The sequence below is a fragment of the Peromyscus eremicus genome, chromosome 1, assembly GCF_949786415.1.
Source record: "Peromyscus eremicus chromosome 1, PerEre_H2_v1, whole genome shotgun sequence".
NCBI classification, from domain to species: Eukaryota; Metazoa; Chordata; class Mammalia; order Rodentia; family Cricetidae; genus Peromyscus; species Peromyscus eremicus.
The window spans coordinates 165,162,681-165,184,966 of NC_081416.1; the positions used below are offsets into that span (position 1 = coordinate 165,162,681).

General features: G+C 54.2%; 2 protein-coding genes across 3 annotated transcripts; one reads left to right on the forward strand and one right to left on the reverse strand.

Annotated features, from left to right (window-relative positions):
* Positions 1–1,793: 1,793 nt before the first annotated feature.
* On the forward strand, positions 1,794–19,573 carry Map3k10 (mitogen-activated protein kinase kinase kinase 10). 2 transcript variants are annotated; one of them, XM_059279375.1, is made up of 10 exons: positions 1,794–3,332; positions 6,817–6,997; positions 10,571–10,719; positions 11,090–11,265; positions 12,065–12,311; positions 14,271–14,387; positions 16,815–16,968; positions 17,048–17,160; positions 17,434–18,114; positions 18,969–19,573. In XM_059279375.1, exons 1-10 carry the CDS (start codon positions 2,651–2,653, stop codon positions 19,289–19,291), a joined length of 2,823 nt encoding a protein of 940 aa, XP_059135358.1. In that variant the 5' UTR covers positions 1,794–2,650; the 3' UTR covers positions 19,292–19,573. The 2 variants fall into 2 exon arrangements, with proteins under 2 accessions (XP_059135358.1, XP_059135365.1); XM_059279382.1 differs by having other exon boundaries at positions 1,795–3,332; positions 17,851–18,114.
* A 184-nt stretch (positions 19,574–19,757) lies between these two features.
* Positions 19,758–21,912, reverse strand: Ttc9b (tetratricopeptide repeat domain 9B). Its single transcript, XM_059253466.1, has 3 exons — positions 21,492–21,912; positions 20,752–20,934; positions 19,758–19,938 (listed from the first exon to the last, which is right to left on the reverse strand). The coding sequence occupies exons 1-3, from the start codon at positions 21,910–21,912 to the stop codon at positions 19,823–19,825; spliced, it is 720 nt and encodes a 239-aa protein (XP_059109449.1). The 3' UTR covers positions 19,758–19,822.
* Between the last annotated feature and the right edge of the window lie 374 nt (positions 21,913–22,286).

The window sequence follows — 22,286 nt, forward strand, 5'->3', positions numbered from 1 at the left end:
GGGCATGGTGACCAAGCCTTCAATCCCAGCACTCAGAAGACAGAAACAGGCAGATCTCCTGAGTTCGAGCCCAGCCTGGTCTACACTGCAATTTCCAGGACAGCCAGGGCTAGACTACAGAGACCCTGTCTCAAAAAAAAAAAAAAAAATCTGTGTATGTGTATGCACGCACATGGGCACAAATGTGTGTCTGTGCATGTGTGTGTGAATGTGTGTGCATGTGTGTGCTCAATGCCAACCAAAATGCACATGTAGAAGAGGACAAGTTGCAGGAGTCAGTTCTCTCCTTCCACCATGTGGGCTCTGGAGTCAAACTCTTGCTTGAGCATCTCACCAGCCAACGAGCATTCTTGGTGGAGCACTGGTTTCCCTGAGTGACAGCCAGGAGACTTCTTAGCCAACTACAGGAGTTGTGTCACTTCCTGTGATCTTTCAGCAGCAGTTTATCAGAACCCAGCCACGAGGTTAATTAAAATCAATTAATTAACTAACTTATTAAAAGTCTTCTCTTCCCTCCTCTCTCCAGAGCTTCAGACTATTTAGGAGCATCAAACTGGAAAGACCCAGAATCCCACCCCTTAATGTTTATGGTTCTTGAACAAGCCACTGACATTCCACATGACTCAGTCTGTGAATTCTATACGTGGAAAGGTGGCGTTTTATAAACATGGTGCTGGGGAAAAGTTAGAAAAATGCATAGGCACGTAGAGAAAGCAGAAATGGGTAGCTTCCTTTCTTGTGAGAAAGGCTAAACAGCCTGCTCAGGGACGCATACCTAGGCAAGATGATAAGATGGGAGGACCCAGCAGTCTTATAAAATGCCTTGGACAGACTCCCAACACAGAGATATGTCAGCCTGCCTCAATAAGGACACCTCTCTCTCTCTCTCTCTCTCTCTCTCTCTCTCTCTCTCTCTCTCTCTCTCTCTCTCTCTCTCTCTCTCTCTCTCTCTCTCTCTCTCTCTCGTCTCCCTCAGTCAATTCTTTGCCTGTCCCACAAGCGAACTCAGCTAACTCCAGAATCTCAATTACTAATGTAGGGGCTGCAAAGACGGATCAGCGCTGTAGAACAAATAAATACTGCTTTTGCAGAGAACCTGAATTTGGGTTCCCAGCACCCACATGGGGCGATTCACAACTGCCTGGGACTGAAGGTCTAGGAGATCCGATGCCCTCTTTGGGCATGTGAATGTACACACACACACACACACACACACACACACACACACACACAGAGGGGGGAGAGGGAGGGAGAGAGGGAGGGAGGGAGGGAGGGAGGGAGGGAGGGAGGGAGGGAGGGAGGGAGAGAATTTAAAAATAAAATCAGTGGCAGTTTGGTTTGCTGTTTTGTTTGTTGTTTTTTTTTTTTTAACTGCCTTTGATTCTTGCTTTGCCATTCAAAATTTAGCAATCTTGGACAAGTGACTTCGTTTCTCTGGGTCATCTGTAAACGAGGCTCTTCGTGAAGATTTAATGACATCATTTGAACAAAACCTTCGGCGCAATCCCCCAAACTGAAGCTCACTCACTATAAGAGACAGGGGAGTCTGGACAAGTTCTGACTGCAGAGACAGGTGATCTAAGAGCCAGTGAGGCAAGCAGATGTGGCTGTGAAATCTCCGGTACAGTATACTTCGCCGGCCAGCCTCCCCTTGCCCACAGACGTACCAGACAAGCCTGGCGCCCAAACTTCCGACAGTCACCTCTACCTCCCTGAAGCCTGAGGTTTCATGCAGCGTAATGTTCCAAGAACGGACTACATTTCCCAGCATGCATTTCCAGTTAGGGCCCCAAGAGACTATCTATCCCGCGAACCTTAATCGAACCGCTTTAGGAGTTCCGGGCCGTAATCTCCATTCATTCAGCTCCTATGTTTCTCTTGGCTGAACGTGTCAGTCACCGTCAAGCCCAGCCTGAGCCGGGCTCCTGCAGGGTCTGTGGGAAGCGTTGGTGCCTTCTCCCGGGTAGGAGATAGGGTCTAAGGCCGCAGAGTTGTGTGGCCTGGGACTACACAGCCCGGGACTACATCTCCCAGGCGGCATCGCGGCGGCGGCCGCGACACGTCACTGGACACCGCCAAGAACCCCGGGGGGGAGAGGGACTTGGGGGGCCGACCGGGAGCCGGCTGAGGAGGATGGGGGCCACCCGCCCGTTCCTCGCGTGAGGAGGCCGAGGGGCGCGCCACCCCATCTCGGGGCGGCCGCCCCCCGGGGCGCCGCCATCCCCGCCCGGCCCTGCGGTCGTGGCTGGGGATGCGGAGCCGGGGGCCGCCGGTGGAGCTGCGCGGGGTGAGAGGCGCGGGGAGGGGCGGCCGCTTGCTGCCCTCGGCCTCGGCCTCCGCCGGCGGGCCCCGCTCAACCCGGCCCTCCTTGCTCCCTGACATCTGTGGTGACAGGTGAACCTGTCGCCTCTCCTGCACCGCCGAATCCAAGGGGACGCTCCTGTCCTTTGAAAAAGGTTTTTGGGTTTTTTTTAAATTTTTATTCCCCCACCCACCCCGGTTCCGGCGGAGGCCCTCCGCCAGCCATGGTCCCCAGGAGGCCCCCGGGGTCTGCAGGGACTGCCTCCCACCCCGGCCTCCCCGCCCCGCGCTCAGCATCCCGCGGGCAGCCTGCGTGAAGCGGCCTCCCGCAGCCCCCGGCCCCTCCCCCATGGAGGAGGAGGAGGGGGCAGCGGCCAGAGAGTGGGGCGCGACCCCCGCGGGGCCGGTGTGGACCGCCGTGTTCGACTACGAGGCGGTGGGCGACGAGGAGCTGACCCTGCGGAGAGGCGACCGCGTCCAGGTGCTTTCCCAGGACTGCGCGGTGTCTGGAGATGAGGGCTGGTGGACAGGGCAGCTGCCCAGCGGCCGTGTGGGCGTCTTCCCCAGCAACTACGTGGCCCCCGCCGCACCCGCCGCACCCACAGGCCTCCAGCTGCCCCAAGAGATCCCCTTCCACGAGCTGCAGTTGGAGGAGATCATCGGTGTGGGGGGCTTTGGCAAGGTCTATCGGGCCCTGTGGCGCGGCGAGGAAGTAGCGGTCAAGGCCGCCCGGCTGGACCCTGAGCGGGACCCGGCAGTGACAGCAGAGCAGGTGCGCCAGGAGGCCCGGCTCTTTGGAGCCCTTCAGCACCCCAACATCATTGCCCTGAGGGGCGCCTGCCTCAGCCCCCCAAACCTCTGCCTGGTGATGGAGTATGCTCGGGGAGGTGCATTGAGCAGGGTGCTGGCAGGTCGCCGGGTGCCTCCTCATGTGCTGGTCAACTGGGCCGTGCAGGTGGCTCGGGGCATGAACTATCTTCACAATGATGCCCCTGTGCCCATCATTCACCGGGACCTCAAGTCCATCAACAGTAAGTGGTATCCCCTCTTCCGCTGAACCTTGTGAGGCCAAGCCCAGGTGGTTGGAAACGGCAAGGGACACCAGATGGCACTGTGCATGGGGCAAGTAGGGGTGGCAATAAACTGTCAGGGCCCGGTGAGGGGGGCTTTGGCTCTATTAAGAAGAAAAAGGAGGCTCAGAAAGGTTGAAAAATAGACTGTCTTTCTGGCTATAGTCGCAGTGGGTCAATGATTGTGTATCCATGAACTATGACAGTCCCAGTGTTCACTGCCACTTGCAGAGCCTGCCCTCATGATACCTACCACCTGATCATGGCATCAGAGTCTACCAGGCGGAAATAAACAGAACCTAGCTTAGTTGGAGCCAGGGTTTCACAAGCCTGTTACTATTAGCATTTGTGGTCTGTCATTGGTGGGAAGATTGTCCTGTGCGTTTTAGGTTGTTTAGTGGCGTCTTAGGCCTCTATCCACAAGAGGTCATTAGTACTCTGCATCCCTGCTCCCAACTATCAAAACCAAAAATGTCTCCAGACACTGCCTTCTGTCCCGCAGAGATGGGCATGGAGTGGGAAGTCACTCGACTGAAAACCGCTGTTGAAATGCTGCTGGTTCTCCAAGGCAAACTGGACTGATGAAGGGTTGGCAAGTGTGGCTGATATAAAAGCTACCAGGCTGCCCTGCCAATCAACGGGTTCTACAAAACTGATTGGTTGGTTGAATCAGCAATGGGCCAAGTAGACAGGAAGGGTCCCTAGAAATGTATCTAGACCAAAAAGCATCTCAAGGCATCAGCAAATATTAATGGAGCCGCTAGTAAGTTAGGCCCACTCCAAGCACCAAGACATCATGGTTCCTTTCCCAGATAGTCCTCATAGATGAGACATTACTTTCATCCATTCTAGATCATTCTGGTGTGCTGTGTGCTAGATTTATACAACTGGGAAAACTTTACCTCCCTAGCTCTCCCATCCTTGCTGAGCCCCATTTCACACCCCATCATCTTTATTTTTTAAATCGATGGCCTCATTATTGCATTTGGTATTGACAAGGCCAGATCATATGTAGGAGGGTTCCACAGCAAATGGGGCCAGTATGTTCTCTGCCCTCAAGTGGGTCATACTTAAGCCAGGAATGTGAGAATCTTCCCTTTGGCAATTGCTTTCTCCCTGTTGGTTTATATTTTCATATTTGTTTGAATCCACTCAACGTTTTGTAAGCTTGTTGCCATGTTACCAAATGCAACCTTAAGCCCCTAGAAGAGAGGGCTGAGTGGTCCTCATCTTCTGTGCCTGGCATTCAGAGAGAGTGACCATGTACCCATGACCCTCCCTGGCCTATACCCAGTCTGTATGCTTGGATGTATCAGTCAGTCTTGACCACAGTGATGCTGCATAACAAACCACCCCAAAACTCAAGTGTGTAAAAACAGCTGCTTGCTACTCTTATAGCTACACAGGGAGCAAAATGGTTTAGCGGGACGTGGGTTGAAAAATTCTACTCCCATGTGTTTCCTATCTCCTTTGGACCAGCGGGCTACTTAAAGCGTGTTATCATGGTGGCAACAGCAGTTCTAGAGGCCAAGATTGTACCAGGGGCTTCTTGCGGGCTAGGCTTGGAACTGGCCTGTGGTGTTCATTTCATTCTTTTGGTATTTTGAAACAGAGTCTTGCTATATTATTCAGGTTGGCCTCCAACATATTATCCTCCTGCCTCAGGCTCCCAAGTTCTGGGATTATAGGCATGTGCCACCACACCCAACGGTGTCTGCCTTTTCCTTTAAAGGGGTGTGTGTGTGTGTGTGTGTGTGTGTGTGTGTGTATGTTTTAAATTATGTGTATATGTGAGTTTATACACATGAGTGCAGAGGCCAGGAGAGGGTGTTGGATCCTCTGAAGCTAGGGTTCCAGGTAGTTGTGTGGGTCCTCTACAGGATCAGTGCATGCTCTTAACCACTGAGCCATCTCTCCAGCCCCAACAGTTATTTTTAAATGTGTGTGTTTGTGTGTGTGTGTATGTGTGTGTATGAATATGTGTGTGTGTGAGTGCAGGTGTCTGTGGAATCCATCAGATCCTCTGGAGTTGAAGTTACGGGTGGTTGTAAGCTGTCTCATGAGGGTAATGGGAATCCAATTCAGGTCCTCTGCAAAAACAGTACACACTCTTTTTTTTTTTTTTGGCCAGTCAGCTTATTTATTAAACCAATCATAGTGACATATATTCACACAGTGTACAGAAAGATTATTCCACAGCATATATGTTTATATATAATATATATGTTTATATAATATATATAATCAACAGATTGTAACCAGTTTTCAACAACCCAGAAAAACAAAGGGGTCTGGGAAACACTTTTTTTTTAGCATCACATGTGCAGAGATGTGTGTTCTGATCCTAGAGTGAGTCCACTTCTGACACACCATCTCACTCAGTTCCGTGTGTAAAAACCTGGTGAAGAGCTCGAGGCACTTTGGGGTGCTGAGTGTGAATGACCGCCCTTTCAGAGCTGATAACCCTGCAGAGTTCCCACCTACTCTCTTAGCTGTCATGGCCCCAGTCCCAAGAGTCATGAAGGAGCCTCTTTAGGGAAGCCCGAGGGTAACAGGACCTGGTACTGTGCAGGGCTGGAAGAGCCACCAAGAAAAACACAGGCAGTACTGCAGCCAGGTTCAAGGTTCTTGTGTTTGCCCCGCCCCACCATCTTTCCCTGTAGCCTCTGCTGAGGGAGAGGATGGCTTTGCTTGGTCCACAGCAGTAGGCACTCGGTGACTCAAGCAGAAATGGAGGCGCTGCCTGGGTGCTGAGGCTGCTTCAGGAACTCAGGGAGGGCAGCCCAGCTCTAGGTACAGGCTAGAAGTGGACTTCTGCAGAAGAGAGCAGCGGGAAGGCCACGAGGGGGTGTGGGCTAGGGTCCACAGACAGCTTCTGCCAGTCTGCCGAGGAGCCAGACAGTGCAGGCAAGCGCTGTATGTTCTGCAGACACTCTGGTCCCAGAGCAGCTGGTGGGCTGGAGGAGGATGCCAGCTTCCTGCTGGTGGGATGCTCCAGCCTGAGGGGCTGAGGAGAGACCAGCTGGTCTGGGGGGCTGGGCATGAGGGCATCAAACTTAGAGAAGGACCCCAGCAAGCTGGAGCCGGGGGGTGATGTGGACAGTACACACTCCTAATGGCTGAGCCATCTCTTCATCCCCTCTCTTTTTTTCGGCCACCGTAAGTAGTATGGATAACCCAGAGTTAAAGCATAGGGCAATACAGTCTGCCTGGTCAGAATTCGGGCAGTCACTCACTATATGGGAGGATGGCACCGACTGTGGCTGCAGGAGGCCACCTGAGGGTTAGAAGCAAGGAGGCACTTCTGGTGTCCAGAAGGAACTGGTGGCAGGAAGGGACACTGCCGAGTGCACCTGTAAGCTGTTGAAGGGGAAGAGGAAGGCAGAGGACTGGGACACCTACAGCCTGGCAGGTCTTGGTGACTCGCCCTTCTTCCAACCCGCAGTCCTAATCCTGGAGGCCATTGAGAACCATAACCTCGCTGACACGGTGCTCAAGATCACAGACTTCGGCCTTGCCCGAGAGTGGCACAAGACGACCAAAATGAGTGCCGCAGGGACCTACGCCTGGATGGCTCCCGAGGTTATCCGCCTCTCCCTCTTCTCCAAAAGCAGCGATGTCTGGAGGTGCTGAGAGGCTGGCGGGTGTCCTCAGGGAGGCGGGAGGAGGACCCGGTGGGAGGGACATCTGTGGGAGACCAGTGACCAAGCAGTTTAGTGTTCCTGCGACTGAGGCAGGTCCTGAGGGAGGATTTGCACCTGAATAAAAATTTCAGAAGAAATAGATGTTAGCACTAAAGGGCTCCTTAAACATGATCTACCACACAGCCATTGAATTGGGAAGTTGAGGACCCAGACGCAGCCATTCATTCTTCTAGCTACACAGCTGTCTTGGGACAACAATCAGCAAACAGAGAACCTTGCCTGGTAGCATAGGTCTAATATCCCATCTACTCAGGAGGCTGAGGTAGGATAATTGCAAGTCCAATGCCCACCTGGGCAACTTAGTGGGAGCTTGTCTCAAAATCAAAATAAAAAGAGGTTAGTGAATGTAGCTCAGTGGTAGAGCACAAGTTGTAATCCTCCAGTGAGGGGCTGGGGTATGGCTCAGTGGTAGAGCACTGCCTAGAATCCCCCAGTGAGGGGCTGTGGGTGTGGCTCAGTGGTAGAGCACCTGCTTAGAATCCTTCAGTGAGGGGCTGGGGGTGTGGCTCAGGGTAGAGCTCCTGCCTAGAATCCCCCAGTGAGGGTCTGAGAGTGTGGCTCAGTGGTAGAGCCCCTGCCTAGAATCCCCCAGTGAGGGGCTGGGGTGTGGCTCAGTGGTAGAGCACCTGCCTAGAATCCCCCAGTGAGGGGTTGGGGGTGTGGCTCAGTGGTAGAGCCCCTGCCTAGAATCCCCAGTGAGGGGCTGGGGGTGTGGCTCAGTGGTAGAGCCCCTGCCTAGAATCCCCCAGTGAGGGGCTGGGGGTGTGGCTCAGTGGTAGAGCCCCTGCCTAGAATCCCCCAGTGAGGGGCTGGGGGTGTGGCTCAGGGAGAGCACACTTTGCATAGCTTGCTGCAGTGCCCTAAGTTCAATCCTCAGTAACACAACCCTCAGGATTAGTAACAAGAAATTAAAAGAAAACTGTAAAATGAGGGGCTGAGAAGACAGTTCACTCAGTAAAACGTTTTTCGTGCAAGCGTGACAGCCTGAGTTTAACCCCCAGCACTCACATAAAAGCTGGCCGTGTAGATATGCTGGTAATCCCAGCAGCACAGAGGAGACAGAGACAGAGGTCCCTGAGATTTGCAGTCTAACCTAATCCATGAGCTGCAGATCTCAGTGAAAGACCCTGTCTCGAAAAACAAAACCAGGAACCCGAGCATGGTGGCTTATGCCCTTAATCCCAGCACTTGGGAAGCAGAGGCAGGCGGATCTCTGAATTCGAGGCCAGCCTGGGCTACAGAGTGAGTTCCAGGACTATAGAGAGACTCTGTCTCAAAAACAAACAAACAAAAATAACAAAGCAAACAAAACCCCAGGTGGGCAGCCCCTGAGAATGACAGATGAGGTTCACCCCAGGCCTCCGTGTGCACACACGTGTGCACACACGTGTGCACACAGGCCCATACATGAACAGTCACAAACACAACACAAAACCTTTAAAGAAGTGCTAGGTATAGTGTTGCACACCTTTAATCTTAGCATCAGGCTACATAGGCAGGTAAGTGTAGACGCCTCGTCTACATAGCCTGTTCCAGGCCAGATACATAGTGAGACCTTGTCTTTTGAAAAAAAGAGAAGAGAATTGTGAAATAATTGTAAAGATTGAGGAAAGTATTTGTGTGTGAAGATGTAGGGGTGGACATGGAGGCACCTCTGTGTCCCGGGACCACTGTGGTGAGCTGAGTTCTAAGGGACAAGGAGCCAGCTATACAATCTGGGTACCACAAAGGAGAGGCTAGGGTGAGAGTGTTCCAGAACGTGGAACTGCAGCAGAGCAAGAAGGGGCTGAGGAAGGAACCTGTGGCTGAGGGACACCCTGGGTGTTACTCTTAGGTGCAGTGAGTGCCAGCCGTTTGGGACAGTTATAAATACATGGTCTCATTGGAGCCACACCCTGGTGTCTCCACTGACTGTCAGTTACCAGTTAGGTTGTAAGTTGTTCAAGGCACAAAGTAATGTGTTTGGGGCAGAGCCAAATCAGACAGGAGTTCCCACTGGCTCTCTAGCATAGCCTCTGTTTGGTGTAGGTCTAGCCACCTTTGTATGTGTTGCCGAACCTTGGGAAAGCCCTGGTGATACGGTGCCCCAGCCTCACAGGCACCTTCTGGCTGGGTTCCTGAGTTAGGTGTAGTGTCACAGGTCAGGACACCAGGTGGCCATGTCTCCCAGCCATCAGATACCAGTAGTACTCCTCGTCAGAGTAACAATCAAAACTTACCCCTAAAGGTTTCCAGGGACATGGGGGTGGGGTCTCATGTTACCCCCTTTTGAAAACCAGTTATCTTCATGATCCAGAATGGCTGCTTGAGTTCCAGGCTTTATACCCACATTCCAACCAGAAAGAAGGAGGGGAAGGAGGTACCCCTTGCCATTAAGGATGGCAAGATGGGATCATACCAGTGCCTCCTGTCTTGACGCTTTGTTGTAAGGATGACTAAGCCTGCCTAGCACGGTGCCTGCTCTGGAATAAGTGCTTTATACATGGGAAATAGTCGTAACTTGTGTTGACAGCTAAACCTGTAGGGACACAGATAAGGGGTCAAGGAAGGCTTTCTGGCAGGCGGAGGGACACCTCAGTTGAGACTTGAAGGACAAAGTTAACATACACGAAAGGACAAGTGTTTTTGACAAAAGCGACAGTGTATACAAAGGCCAGAGGTTTGGAAGAGCCTGGCTGTTTCGAGGCAACACTGCAAAGGTCATGGAGGTCAGTGCTCAGGATCTGTGCTTCCAGTACTCGGGAGGAAGAGGACTTTAAGTTTGGGGTCATCATGGCCTATCTAGTGAGCTCCAAGTCAGCCTTGGCTATGGTGAGCCCATGTTGCATTGGAGGTGGAGGAAGAAGAGGAGGAGGATGCTCTGCTGTGACAGATGCTGGGGCTACAGCCAGCTCAGTGTCTGAGTGCTTGCCTAGTACGTCTGAGGGCCTAGATTCAATCCTCAACATTTTTTAAGGTCTGATTTTAGGGCCTACAATATTGATCAGTGGGTAAAGATGTTTGCTGCCAAGATTGACAACCTGAGTTAAATCCCTGGGACCCACATGGTAGGAGAGAACCAACTCCCACAAGTTGTCCTCTGACCTCCATGTGTGAGCCAGAACCCACCCCCCACAATAAAGCAGTTTTTAAAGAGACAAGTAAGTGATGATTTCATTAAAAATGTGCCTCTGGGTGCAGTGGTGCTCTCTTTCAATCCCAGCACTCAGGAGGCGGAGGCAGGTGGATCTCTGAGTTCGAGGCCAGGCTGGTTGACATAGTGAGTTCCAGGACAGCTAGGACTACGGGGGCTCTGTCTCTAAAAAAAAAATAAAAAAATTATATATATCTATATATCCATATCTATATCTATAGATATGGATATAGAGAGAGAGGAGGTCAAATTAGGCTCTTGTGGCCTTACCAGCTAGGCTGGAAGTAGGGGCAAGGGAGGGCTGGCGCACAGGTGACGACTGGGGTGGGCTGTGGCGTCATCCTCCCTCTCCCCGCTTGCAGCTTCGGGGTGCTGCTCTGGGAGCTGCTGACCGGGGAGGTCCCCTACCGAGAAATCGACGCCTTGGCCGTGGCTTACGGTGTGGCTATGAACAAGCTGACGCTACCCATCCCCTCCACGTGCCCCGAGCCCTTTGCCCGCCTACTGGAGGGTGAGCCAGGGCCCTGTGGAGAGGGTAGGCTCAGCTTTGGGGACAGGGTCCCATGGGCCACCACCTCCCCTTTATTCCATCCTTGCATTCCAGTGGGCTTAGGAATGGGGGAGAAGGCTCTGGAACACAGGGGGCCTATGGATGTCATCCCTATCATTGCTTCCATGGCTCCCAGACCCATGTGAGCACCTGAGGGCATCTGACACTGTGGTTCCTGTCTGACCCTGGATCCCAACGAGGGATCCGGAGTTCCTCCCCATTGTTTCCCGTGGCATGTTGACAGGAACTTAGCTAAGCCTTGCCTTGCCCTGAGTGTCGACCGTGACTCTCACCCCATTTCCTTCCACTCCCCCTCCCCTTCCCATCCCAGAATGCTGGGACCCAGACCCTCATGGGCGACCAGATTTTGGCAGCATCCTGAAGCAGCTGGAAGTCATTGAACAGTCAGCCCTGTTCCAGATGCCACTGGAGTCCTTCCACTCGCTGCAGGAAGACTGGAAGCTGGAGATTCAGCACATGTTCGATGACCTTCGGACCAAGGAGAAGGTGAAGGCAGGAGACAAGGGTGGGGTGGAGCAGGATCCCAGCTCTGATGCCTTGAGCAGCTCAGAATCCCGGTTCCCTGAAACCCCCACCCCTTTTGGGTCCACGCAGCGTGTTTTTGCATGCTGAGAAAAGACAGCTTCCTGTTGGTGGACTAATAAGAAAAAGGCCCCGTGTGCTGAATGGCTTTCAGGTGATCCTGCATGCTGTCTGGGATTGGCTTTAAGTATGCTAGCAAAAATTGAGAGGGTCAAGAAGAGCAGAGGGACGAACTTGCGAGGTGTAGGTGACTGTTGAGATGAGATGATGGGGAGTAGGGTGCTGTTGTCTGCTTTGGGGCCTATTTGTGGTTTTCCACTACTCTTTGCTTTTGTGGGTGCTTGTTTACCAAAGGACAGTTTACTTAAACTGGAGAGCTGAGAGCTGGAAAGGGGGTTAGAGTATAGCTCGGGTGGAGAGGGCTTGCCTAGTGTACTCAAAACCCTGGGTTCCAGCACAGCTCAGCACGAAGCCGGCGTGGTGGTGCATGTTGCGCTCCACTCTGTAGTGAGGTGGGGACCAGCCTAGGTTACATGAAACCCTTGTCTCAAAAAACAAAACCAAACAAGCAAGAAAGAAGAAAGAAAAAGCACCCCTTTTGGCGCTGACTCAGTCCCCTGCCCTGACTCTCACCTTAGCTAGTAAAGTCTGGTGGACCGGAGTGTGAACCCAAAGCCTGGTGCCCACAAGACCCAACCGTCCTGGGACCAGGGACGGCCCCAGCAGCTAGGCCCCGCCCTCAGACCCGCCTCCCTCCCTGCAGGAGTTGCGCAGCCGGGAAGAGGAGCTACTACGAGCTGCGCAGGAGCAGCGTTTTCAGGAAGAGCAGTTGCGGCGCCGGGAGCAGGAGCTGGCCGAGCGAGAGATGGACATCGTAGAACGCGAGCTGCACCTGCTCATGAGCCAGCTGAGCCAGGAGAAGCCCAGGGTCCGCAAACGCAAGGGCAACTTCAAACGCAGCCGCTTGCTCAAGCTGCGGGAAGGCAGCAGCCACATCAGCCTGCCCTCCGGTACCACCCGGTCCCCTGAGCGCCCCCCAGAACCTTCTGGGGGGCTATGTCTCCACAGAGGGTTGCTTGATTTGTTTGAACAGTTATCTGAGCCAGGGCATCGTACATGCTAGGCAAGTTTGTTTTTCCACCGAGCTAAACCCTCAGCACCTTAAAGTGTTTTTTGTTTGTTTTTTTTTTTTTTCTGTTGCAAATGTATCACATAGAGAATATGACCCAAAAAGCCGGGGCTGGGGGCTCACACTTGTCATCCCAGCATCCATCCTGAGACTGAGGCAGGAGGACCACCACGAGCTCAAAGCCAGGCTGGGCCACCCTTGGGCCACCCTGGTTAAGGGTTGAGACTCTGTCTCAAAAAGAAAACAAAAGACTGATTCCCTACCTGACACACATGTGACTGAGGTTAAAAATCACAGAGCCAGGCTGGACACAGCACCAACCAGTGGAGATAGAGCCACGTGCATAACATTCTGGCAGCCACATTGAAAACGTGAAAAGAAGCCAGGCATGGTGGAGGCAGGAGGATTAGGAGTTCAAGATCCTTCCTGCATAACAAATTCGAAATCAGTTTAGGCTACATGTGACCCTGTCTCAAATCACAACATAAAGAAACGATGGGACAGTACTGTTTTACTCAGCCCAATATATCTATATAAGCTATACCAAAAACCACAAGATGTTACTTTCTTGTTTTCACACTGAATCATTGAGATCCAATGTGTTTTATATTTATAGCACATCTTGGTCTAGGTGTTAAGTTTCCAGGTCAGGCATGATGGTGCCTGCCTATAATACCAGCACTGGGGATGCAGAGGCAGATGATTGATATGAGGACGGCTTGGGAAATAGTGTTCAGGGCCAGTCTGAGCTACATTGCAAGACCTTATCCAGAAACAAAACAAGTGCTGGGGTTGGGCTCAGAGAGGGCCTGGGGGCGTGGTTCAGTGGTAGAGCACTTGCCTAACATCCTAACAGGTGCAAAGCCCTGGGTTACATCCCCAGCACCACCACCCCCCCAAACCGATCTGGGGGCCTGGGCATGTAGCTCAATGGTTAGGTACTTGCCTAGCATGCAAAGGTCCTGGGCTTGCACATATTCCCCTGGCACTTGTAGCATGAATTCTAATTGGTCTTAATAATAAAATTCCAGAGTCAGATATCAGGGTGAAAGCTGAAAGATCAGAGAAGCAGAGCAGCCAGCCGCTAGAAAGACTTCTTACCTCTAGGAATCGAGACTGAAAGGGGCCAAGCTCCTGTCTCCACCCTGCCTTATCACTTCCTCTCTCCACCCAGCCATATCACTTTCTCTTTCCTCCTCCCAAGTGCTGGGATCAAAGGCATAAAATCCCAAGTGCTGGGATTAAAGGTGTGTGCCACCACTGCCTGGCTTCTGTGGCCAACTAGTGGCTAGCTCCGCACCCTGATCTCCAGGCAAGCTTTATTTGTTGGAGCACAAACAAAATATCACCACAGGCACTGCAAATAGTCATGTATTTTTTATGTATAGTAAGATTTTATAAAAAGCTAGAAGTTGATGAAAGTAGACCCACCTACCTAGTCTGTCCAGCATGCTTCAGTGCCTCCGACAACCAAATGTAATAGCTTCCTTAAACCTAGTCTCAAGTAAATATTAAACTCCACTCCCTCCATTGCCCCAAGCGCTCCCTGGTCACATAGAACTTAACTGCTGCTGTGGTGGACTCCCAGGCCTGGATTCTTGGTCAGACACAGATTTTGAACCTCCCTAAGTGTGTTCATTCGGGAAGAGCCTAAGAATCTCCATTTCCAAGAGAGTTCCAGCTGCTCTGGTGCTGATGGGTCTGGGACCTTCGAGGTCCAGTGCATTAGCAGTGACGGTGCCACATGCCCTCTGCTGCCGTTCTCTCTACCTCTGCAGAGGAAGTTTCTCTTTGAGTACCGTGATACCTTTTACTTAGGAATGCCTCTTTATTCCTTCAGGATTTGAACATAAGATCACCGTCCAGGCCTCTCCCACTCTGGACAAGAGGAAAGGATCTGATGGGGCCAGCCCTCCTGCCAGCCCCAGCATCATCCCCCGGTTGAGGGCCATTCGCTGTGAGTATACACAAGGTCTTCACAGTGGGTCAGCAAGCCCTCTCAGTACATTGCTGGCATTCCTGGTTCTCATCGGGGCAACAGGTAACAAGTATATCAATAACCAGTGTCATTTCTAGGAAGGGAGTGGAGGATAAGACATTGGTGCTGGGAGTGTCCTGTACTTAGCACAGTACGAGGCCTTATAGTCTGTCCTCAGCACCAAAAATAGAGAGGTGGGGAGTGTATCAGGGTTCCCCACAGAGATTACATCAGTAGGGTTTAAGAGGGTTTGGCCAGAGTTATAGACCCTGGGTATACGACCACTCTGCAAGCTGAAGGCCCAGGAAAGCTGCAGCCCTACATCACACCCGTGTCCAAAGTCAAGAGGACTCAAGTCCCAAAGCAGGAGCCCTCTGCCTCTTTGTTGTGTTTGGGCCTGGAGTAGTGCCCCCGTCCTGGAAGAAGGTAGATCCTTTACCCCGTCCTTTCAAATGCTCGTCTCTCCCAGAACCACTCTTGTACACCTAGAAATAGAAGTTCAGCAGCATTCTGGGCATCCTCAGCCCAGGAAAGTGGATGTCACAGAGAGGCTGGTGCCACACATCTGGAGGGCCGGAGGTGAGGTCTGACAGGGCCTGTAGTGGTAAAGAATGAGTATGCCCCCGGGAGGGAACGGTGCCCCTGGCAGGAGGAATAGCAAAGGCAAGGCTAGGGACGAGAGTGGCATGGATCCAGTCTAGAGGCCAGCTTGGTAGAGCGAGTAAGGGAAGAAATAGTCCATGGAAAGGGGAATGCAGGGCCAGAACATACAGCCCTCGAGACACAAAGAATCCAATTTTTTACATTTTATTATTTTAAAAAAGATGTTATTATGCCAGGCGGTGGTGGTGCACGCCTTTAATCCCAGCACTCGGGAGGCAGAGCCAGGCGGATCTCTATGAGTTCGAGGCCAGCCTGGTCTACAGAGTGAGTTCCAAGACAGGCTCCAAAGCTCACAGAGAAACCCTGTCTCGAAAAACCAAAAAAAAAAAAAAATGTTATTATTATTTTTTTTTCTCGTGGATGGGTGTTTTGCCACGTGCATGCAGTTCCTACAGAAGCCAGAAGAGGGAGTGAGATTTCCCCCTGGAACTGGAGTTACAGATGGCCTTAAGCTGTCTTGTAGGTACTGACACCCAAACCCGGGTCCTCTGATAGGGCAGCAAGTATTCTTAACCCCTGAGCTGTCTCTCCAGCCCCTGATTTTTTTTTTTTTAATGTTTGGTAGTGCCCAAGGCCTCATGTGTATAAAGCATGCATTCCACAAATGAGCTTTGCCCTTGGTGCTGTGTGTGTGAATGAATTTGTGGGTGTATAGTTATGCCTGCGTCCAGTTATGCATAGGCATAAGATGGGAAATGGGGGACTTACCTTAAAAGTTGACTTGAGGATAAATTTTACCTAAAGCCAATTCATGCTGGATCAGCCCTTCTGTTCTTCATGTACCCAGATACTTGGGGGCACACTTGAATGGGAACCATCCAGATTTGATTGTTGCCAGGGGTGGAGAAGTCTACGCCATTTAAAGATGGGAAGTACATGTAGCCTGGCATAGGTTAGGGGCCTGGGGGTCTGGGTTGCTAGGTGCATTGTTTGGAGGATATGTGCATAATACATGCAGGTGAAGGAGTGGGGCTGCCGGGGGCATCAGTACAAGGGGGTGTGCAGAACCCAATCAGATGTGACCCCAAACTGCTAAACTTGTCCCTTTGGTTGCCTACCTCAGGGTCTCATGTAGCCCAGGCTGGCCTGGAACTTACTGTATAGCTAAGGATGACCTTGAACTCTTGAACTCCTGGTCCTCCCTCCTTCACCTCCCTGGTTCTGAATTATAGGCACGTGCCACCATGCCCAGTTTATGTGGTGCTGGAGGGCAAACCCAGGGCTTCGTGTGTAAGAGGCCGACACCCTACAAACTGCGCTTCAGCCTCAGCCTTTTGCTTTTGTTGTAAGACAGTCTCACTGTGTCTTCCAGGATAGTTTATACGTTGTTGTTTTCATTAGTTATTTCCTTATGTGTATGCAAGTGGGTGGGTGAACTTGTGCATGGCGTGGATGTGAAGATCAGGGGACAACGTGGTGGCAGTCAGGTCTCTTTCCACCAGAGAGGCACGATAGGAGCTCGTAGACCCAGGTGAATTCAGGAGCACGGAGGAAAGAGAACCACAGTCTTTAGAGCTCAGGGCCGTGCTAGCCAGAATGAAGCTGAAGGCCGGGGTAGCAGAGTGAGGGCATGGGTTCAGGAGTTGGGGGAAGCACTGAGAGAGGACCCAGTTGCCTCGTTGGGTTGGGGCCCTGATAGCCGTGGAGCATTGGGGAAAGGTTTACAGCAGGAGGAGCTGTCAGAAAGGTCCCTGGGCTGCCAGGGGCCTCTCCGTGGCTCATTTGTCACTTGTCTCCACCCAGTGACCCCCATGGACTGTGGCGGCAGCAGCAGCAGTGGAACATGGAGCCGAAGTGGGCCACCAAAGAAAGAAGAACTGGTTGGAGGCAAGAAGAAGGGCAGGACATGGGGCCCCAGTTCCACTTTGCAGAAGGAGCGGGCTGGAGGAGAGGAGAGGTATGGGTGTACAGCTGCCCGCCTGCCCCTGTGGCTGCCTGACCTGTGCCCTGACCCCATCTCCCTGTGCCCTCTGCAGGCTCAAGGCCCTGGGGGAAGGAAGCAAGCAGTGGTCCTCAAGCGCCCCAAACCTGGGCAAATCCCCCAAGCACACCCCCATGGCCCCAGGCTTTGCGAGCCTCAATGAGATGGGTAAGAGAGTGTGGGTGCTCTGGGGAGTGGCGGGGACATCACCCAGGCCTAGGTAAGACATGCCCAGAAGAACAGCAGCAACTTCCCTGGGGGTTGGCGCTCATTTTCAGAAGCAAGGCTTTGGGGAGAGAGATTTGAGGATGCCACTTAGTGGCATCTGGGGAGTAGGGGGGTCTTGTTTTCGGAGGTCATTGGGGGAAGTCCTTGTCACCAGTTCTGGGGGAAGGTGAGGAAAGGCGGGGTCAGCCGAGTGATGGACCTCTCCGGTTACAGAAGAGTTTGCGGAGGCAGATGAAGGCAACAGCGTACCCTCTTCCCCCTACTCCACCCCGTCCTACCTCAAGGTGCCTCTACCCGCCGAGCCCTCTCCTTGCGCGCAGGCGCCCTGGGAGCCGCCGGCTGCGACCCCCTCCCGGCCAGGACACGGAGCTCGTAGGCGCTGCGACCTGGCGCTGCTGGGCTGCGCCACGCTCCTGGGCGCGGTGGGCCTGGGCGCCAATGTAGCCGAGGCGCGTGCTGGGGACGGTGAGGAGCAGCGGCGCTGGCTGGACGGCCTCTTCTTCCCGCGTCCTGGCCGCTTCCCTCGGGGTCTAAGCCCGACCGGGCGCCCCGGGAGTCGCCACGAGGACACAGCCCCCGGCCTGGGCCTGGCGCCCTCGGCCACCCTGGTGTCACTGTCTTCTGTGTCAGATTGCAACTCTACGCGCTCCTTGTTGCGCTCTGACAGCGACGAGGCTGCGCCCGCCGTGCCCTCCCCGCCGCCCTCTCCCCCCGCGTCCTCACCCAGCACTAACCCCCTTGTGGACGTGGAGCTCGAGAGCTTCAAGAAGGACCCCCGCCAATCGCTCACGCCCACCCACGTCACCGCCGCGCACGCTGTGAGCCGGGGACACAGGCGGACACCATCGGACGGGGCGCTGAGGCAGCGAGAGCCTCTGGAGCTCACTAACCACGGTGAGTGAGTGAGGACTGTACAAGCCACCCTTCACAGGCCACTGCCCTGTGTCCCCTTTGGAGCATGGGGAAGGAGCGTCTGCATCCTCTGCCCTCATTGCTGGGAGCGTTGTGGGGCTTGAGATGCCTGAGAAGGTAAATTGGAGGGGACAGTATAATGCCTACAAGGGCCGAGTAGGTGACTTGATGGCGACTGGAAGCGTAGGTAGCTGTCAGCACTATCCTCTGTCCACTTGTTTCTACCAATATGACGACGGCAAGGTCAGGAATCACTGTGCCCTGCCAGTGCCGGGCACTGTTGTACGGCTACTGTGGTCAGATTTGAATCTCTCTGCCCCGGCAAGGTTTTGATCAGACATGAAGGCACGAGCTGGTGGCACACACCTGTGAAGCCAGCACTCAGGTCATCCTGGTCTACATACTAAGTTTGAGACTAGCCTTGCCTACATGAGACCCTGTCCCAAAGCAGGGAAAACTGAGCTGGGGATGTAGCTCCTTTGGTAGAGTGATTGCCTAACATGCGGGGTTTGATTCCCAGCATCACAGAAAACTGGGTGTTTGCACACACCTGAAACCCCAACACTGGGGGCGGAGGCAGAAAGTTCAGGAGGAGTTTAAGGTCATTCTCTGCTATATAGAATTCCAAGCTAGCCTGTTGCAAAAACCCAAGAAGACCATCTTCCAGATGAATGAGCCGTTGGAAGCTATGAGGACCTATTCAAGGTCCAAGTGCAGGGCTCCTAATGACTATGGCCTTACTAGGAAAGAGGCACGGCGAGATCTTCCGAGGACGGGTGTTGGCTTAGAAATGGCCTTTACTCCAGCCCCTCATCCATGTGATCCTCTTTCCCTAGGTCCTCGAGACCCCCTTGATTTCCCTCGACTGCCCGACCCTCAGGCCTTGTTCCCCACCCGTCGCAGGCCCCTGGAGTTCCCTGGCCGTCCCACCACCCTCACCTTTGCCCCAAGACCCCGGCCAGCTGCCAGCCGCCCCCGTCTGGACCCCTGGAAACTGGTCTCCTTTGGCCGGACACTCAGCATCTCGCCTCCCAGCAGGCCAGACACTCCAGAGAGCCCTGGCCCCCAGAGTGTGCAGCCCACACTGCTGGACATGGACATGGAGGGCCAGAGCCAGGACAACACAGTGCCCCTGTGTGGGGCCTATGGCTCTCACTGAGACCTGCCCACCACCACCCGCCTGGGCAGCCATGAATGTAGCGCCCCAGGCCCCGCCACAGCCCACCATGCCCCAAGGTGGGGGAGGCCCTGGGCAGGATACTCACTCTATTTATTGGGGAAGGGGGGAGGGGAGGACACTTAATTTATTCCTTTGTACCCCAGGGGGTGGAGCTCTGAGCCCAACCTGCTGTGGGGAGAGGGTGGGCAGGGATACTCAGGGACAGGACATTGTGGGGGATTTGGCACAAAACACAACATTAAAGGTAACCCCTGCCCCCTACCAAGCTTGGCTGTGTATGCTTCCCCAGCCTGGGCCACAATGGGACACCCTTACACCCCACACTTCCTCCCCAGACCTCTGGATTTGTGAGAAAGTGAGACCCAGGTATGGGGCCCCTGCTTCGTTCCCACAATAACACCACACAAAGGAGACACCAGTGACGGGCGCTTTACCAGTAAGTAAACACATGAGCCAGGGGGAGTCGCCTGCTGAGGTTGGAGGGAACAAGTTAGAGGCTGCCCTTTGACCTCAGCCCATGACATCGTGAGCTGGGCCTCCAGCCCCACTGACGCTGTCTTCCCGCTGGAGGCTGCAACGGTTCATCTTCAGCTGAGTCAGCTGGATGTAGCGGAGAACATTGGTGTCTGCAGGGGAGGGACGTAAACGTGAACGTTATCTGGGTGTCCTGAGACAGAGGGTAATGGCCTCATGACCTCAGCTCACAGTCAGTGGCTCCACCCCCAGCACCTCAGCTGTATCCAGCCACTCAGAGACATTTCACACTTCCTGCCTCACACGTGCAGCACCCTACCAGGAGCGGCTCCTGTCACACCTCCACTCATCCCCCAGTGACAACTGTTCTCACCAAAACACTTCACAGGAAAGCTAATCTTGCCTCTTTGATCCCACAGCCCTGCATTCAGCACCTGCTGTGTTCCCTTTCCCCTCCTCCTCCTCCTCCTCCTCCTCCTCCTCCTCCTCCTCCTCCTGGACTTGTGTCATGTCTACACATGGGTACCCTGAGTGATCTCCCCAAGGCCAGAGAACAAGAGGTCTGAGCAAGAGTGGAGGGCAGGAGGTGGCCGAGGAGCAGCTGACTGACCGGGAGGGAGTGAAGGAAGATGAGCGTGGGGCGAGAAGTAGTCAAGGCAGTCGTAGGTGAGCAGACGGTGAGATGGGGATATAGCTAGTGTTTGCCTGGCGTTCAGGAGGCCCTGGGCTCAATCCCCAGTACTGCAAAGATTAGAACTGGTTGGGTAAATGTCAGAGGAACAGCGTGAGGAGACCATTGGTGAAGGTGGATGGATGATGGTGAAGAGTCTTGGGTGACTGGAGAGAGGTTGTCCAGAGCTGACCACAGCACTTCCCTGGGGTAGTTCTGCCCTGCCCTGGTCCTCCTGCCTCGGTTTTCCTCTGCTCTAACCCCTTGCCCAGCCCCGCCCAGCCCTGCCACTCACCTGTGGGCTCCCGGCTCCGGGCCTCCTGCAGGTAGCGCAGCGCACGCGCGTAGTCACCCAGGTGGTAGAAGGCAATGCCGGCGCGATAGGTGGCCTTGAAGTTGCCCTGCTGTTTCTCCAGCACCTTGAGACAGTACTCGCGCACACGCTCATAGTTCACCAGCTCCGACTGCAGGAGGCAAGCTGCGGGGGGTGCGGAGACCCTGTGCTCTCAGACACTGCCTGAACCCCCTAGACTCATATGACCTCAAGTAACCCGGCCTCTTCCCCTGGGCTTAAGGGATTGCTCTGGCCACCAGGGGACGCCAATCTGAGAGCTCGTTAGTATAGACTCGATCTGCGCCGCCGCTAGAGGGCGCAGGGCAGACAAGTCTAAAGCAATTAGCTGGAGGTTTCCCAAACAATTGCAGAAACGAGGGACCAAGAACCAAATAGCCGTGCAGAGTAAGCCTTTCTGACCTTAGGTCACGCGTCGCAGATAGGGGAGAATAAGTCAGGAGAGTGGGGCTCTGAAGACCAAGTCTAAAGCCCTTGCTTCCTCCATCCCAGAACCCCTGTTCATCTACTCCCAACTCTTGTTCTCATTAAGTTCTGAAGTCTCCCCCGTCAGACCACAGCCCTGATTCCTTCAGCCTCCAGCCACCACCCTCAGGCCCTAAGGCCTCCTGACTGCCCCTTACCACCCACCCGTCTCACCCATGTCCTCTGTGTCCCCCTTCTCTGCCCCGACGGCCCCGTACCGGTGAGGGAGTCGTAACATTCAACCTCTGTGTTCTCCACCAGGCGCCGCTGCTCCTCGCTGAGACGGGCTGGCCCCGGGCTGGCGGCGGGTCCGGGGGAGGGGGCGGGCAGGCCGCCAGGGCGGGCCCCCTGAGCTGCCTTCAGCTGCAGCAGTGCCCGGTGGTACTTGCCAATGGCTTCTCGGAACTTCTTCTCTCGGTAGCAACGCTGACCCTCCGCCTTGAACGCCACGGCGGCCCGCAGGCTGCTGTCGAGCGCCGCGGCCAGGCCCCCAGACGGCTCTGGGGCAGGACCCGGCCGAGCTGAGCCATGGCGAGGCGCTGAGCCCGGGCCCGGGGGAGAGAGGGCGGGAGGCGGGCGAGGTGGAGGCTCCGGGGCAGCGCTGAGCATCAGCACCGGGGACAGCGCGCCGCGCTGCATTGTGGGAAACTCCTTCGGCCGCCGCTGCAGCTACCGCATCGCCCCCCGCGGGGCCGGTCCCCACCCTTTCTCCGCCCCCGCGTCTCTGGCTGCCATCTCCGGCTGCCCTCTATGGGTCTAGAGAAGCCCCTCCAGGCTCCCCCTCTCTCACCCTCAAATCAGCCCGGGGTCTGGTTGTTCTGGCACCTCTCCCTTGTCCCCAAAGTCCTAACCCTCCCCACCCGACTGCATGCTCTCCCCGAGATTTCTAGAAGAAAAGGCTGAGCAGGCAGACATTGGTTTCGTGGAAAGCTGGTTTTCAGCCCACCAGTCATTTGGCATGTTGGATAAGAACACAGGATAGGGAGTCAAGCTGCCCAGATTCAAATCCCTAT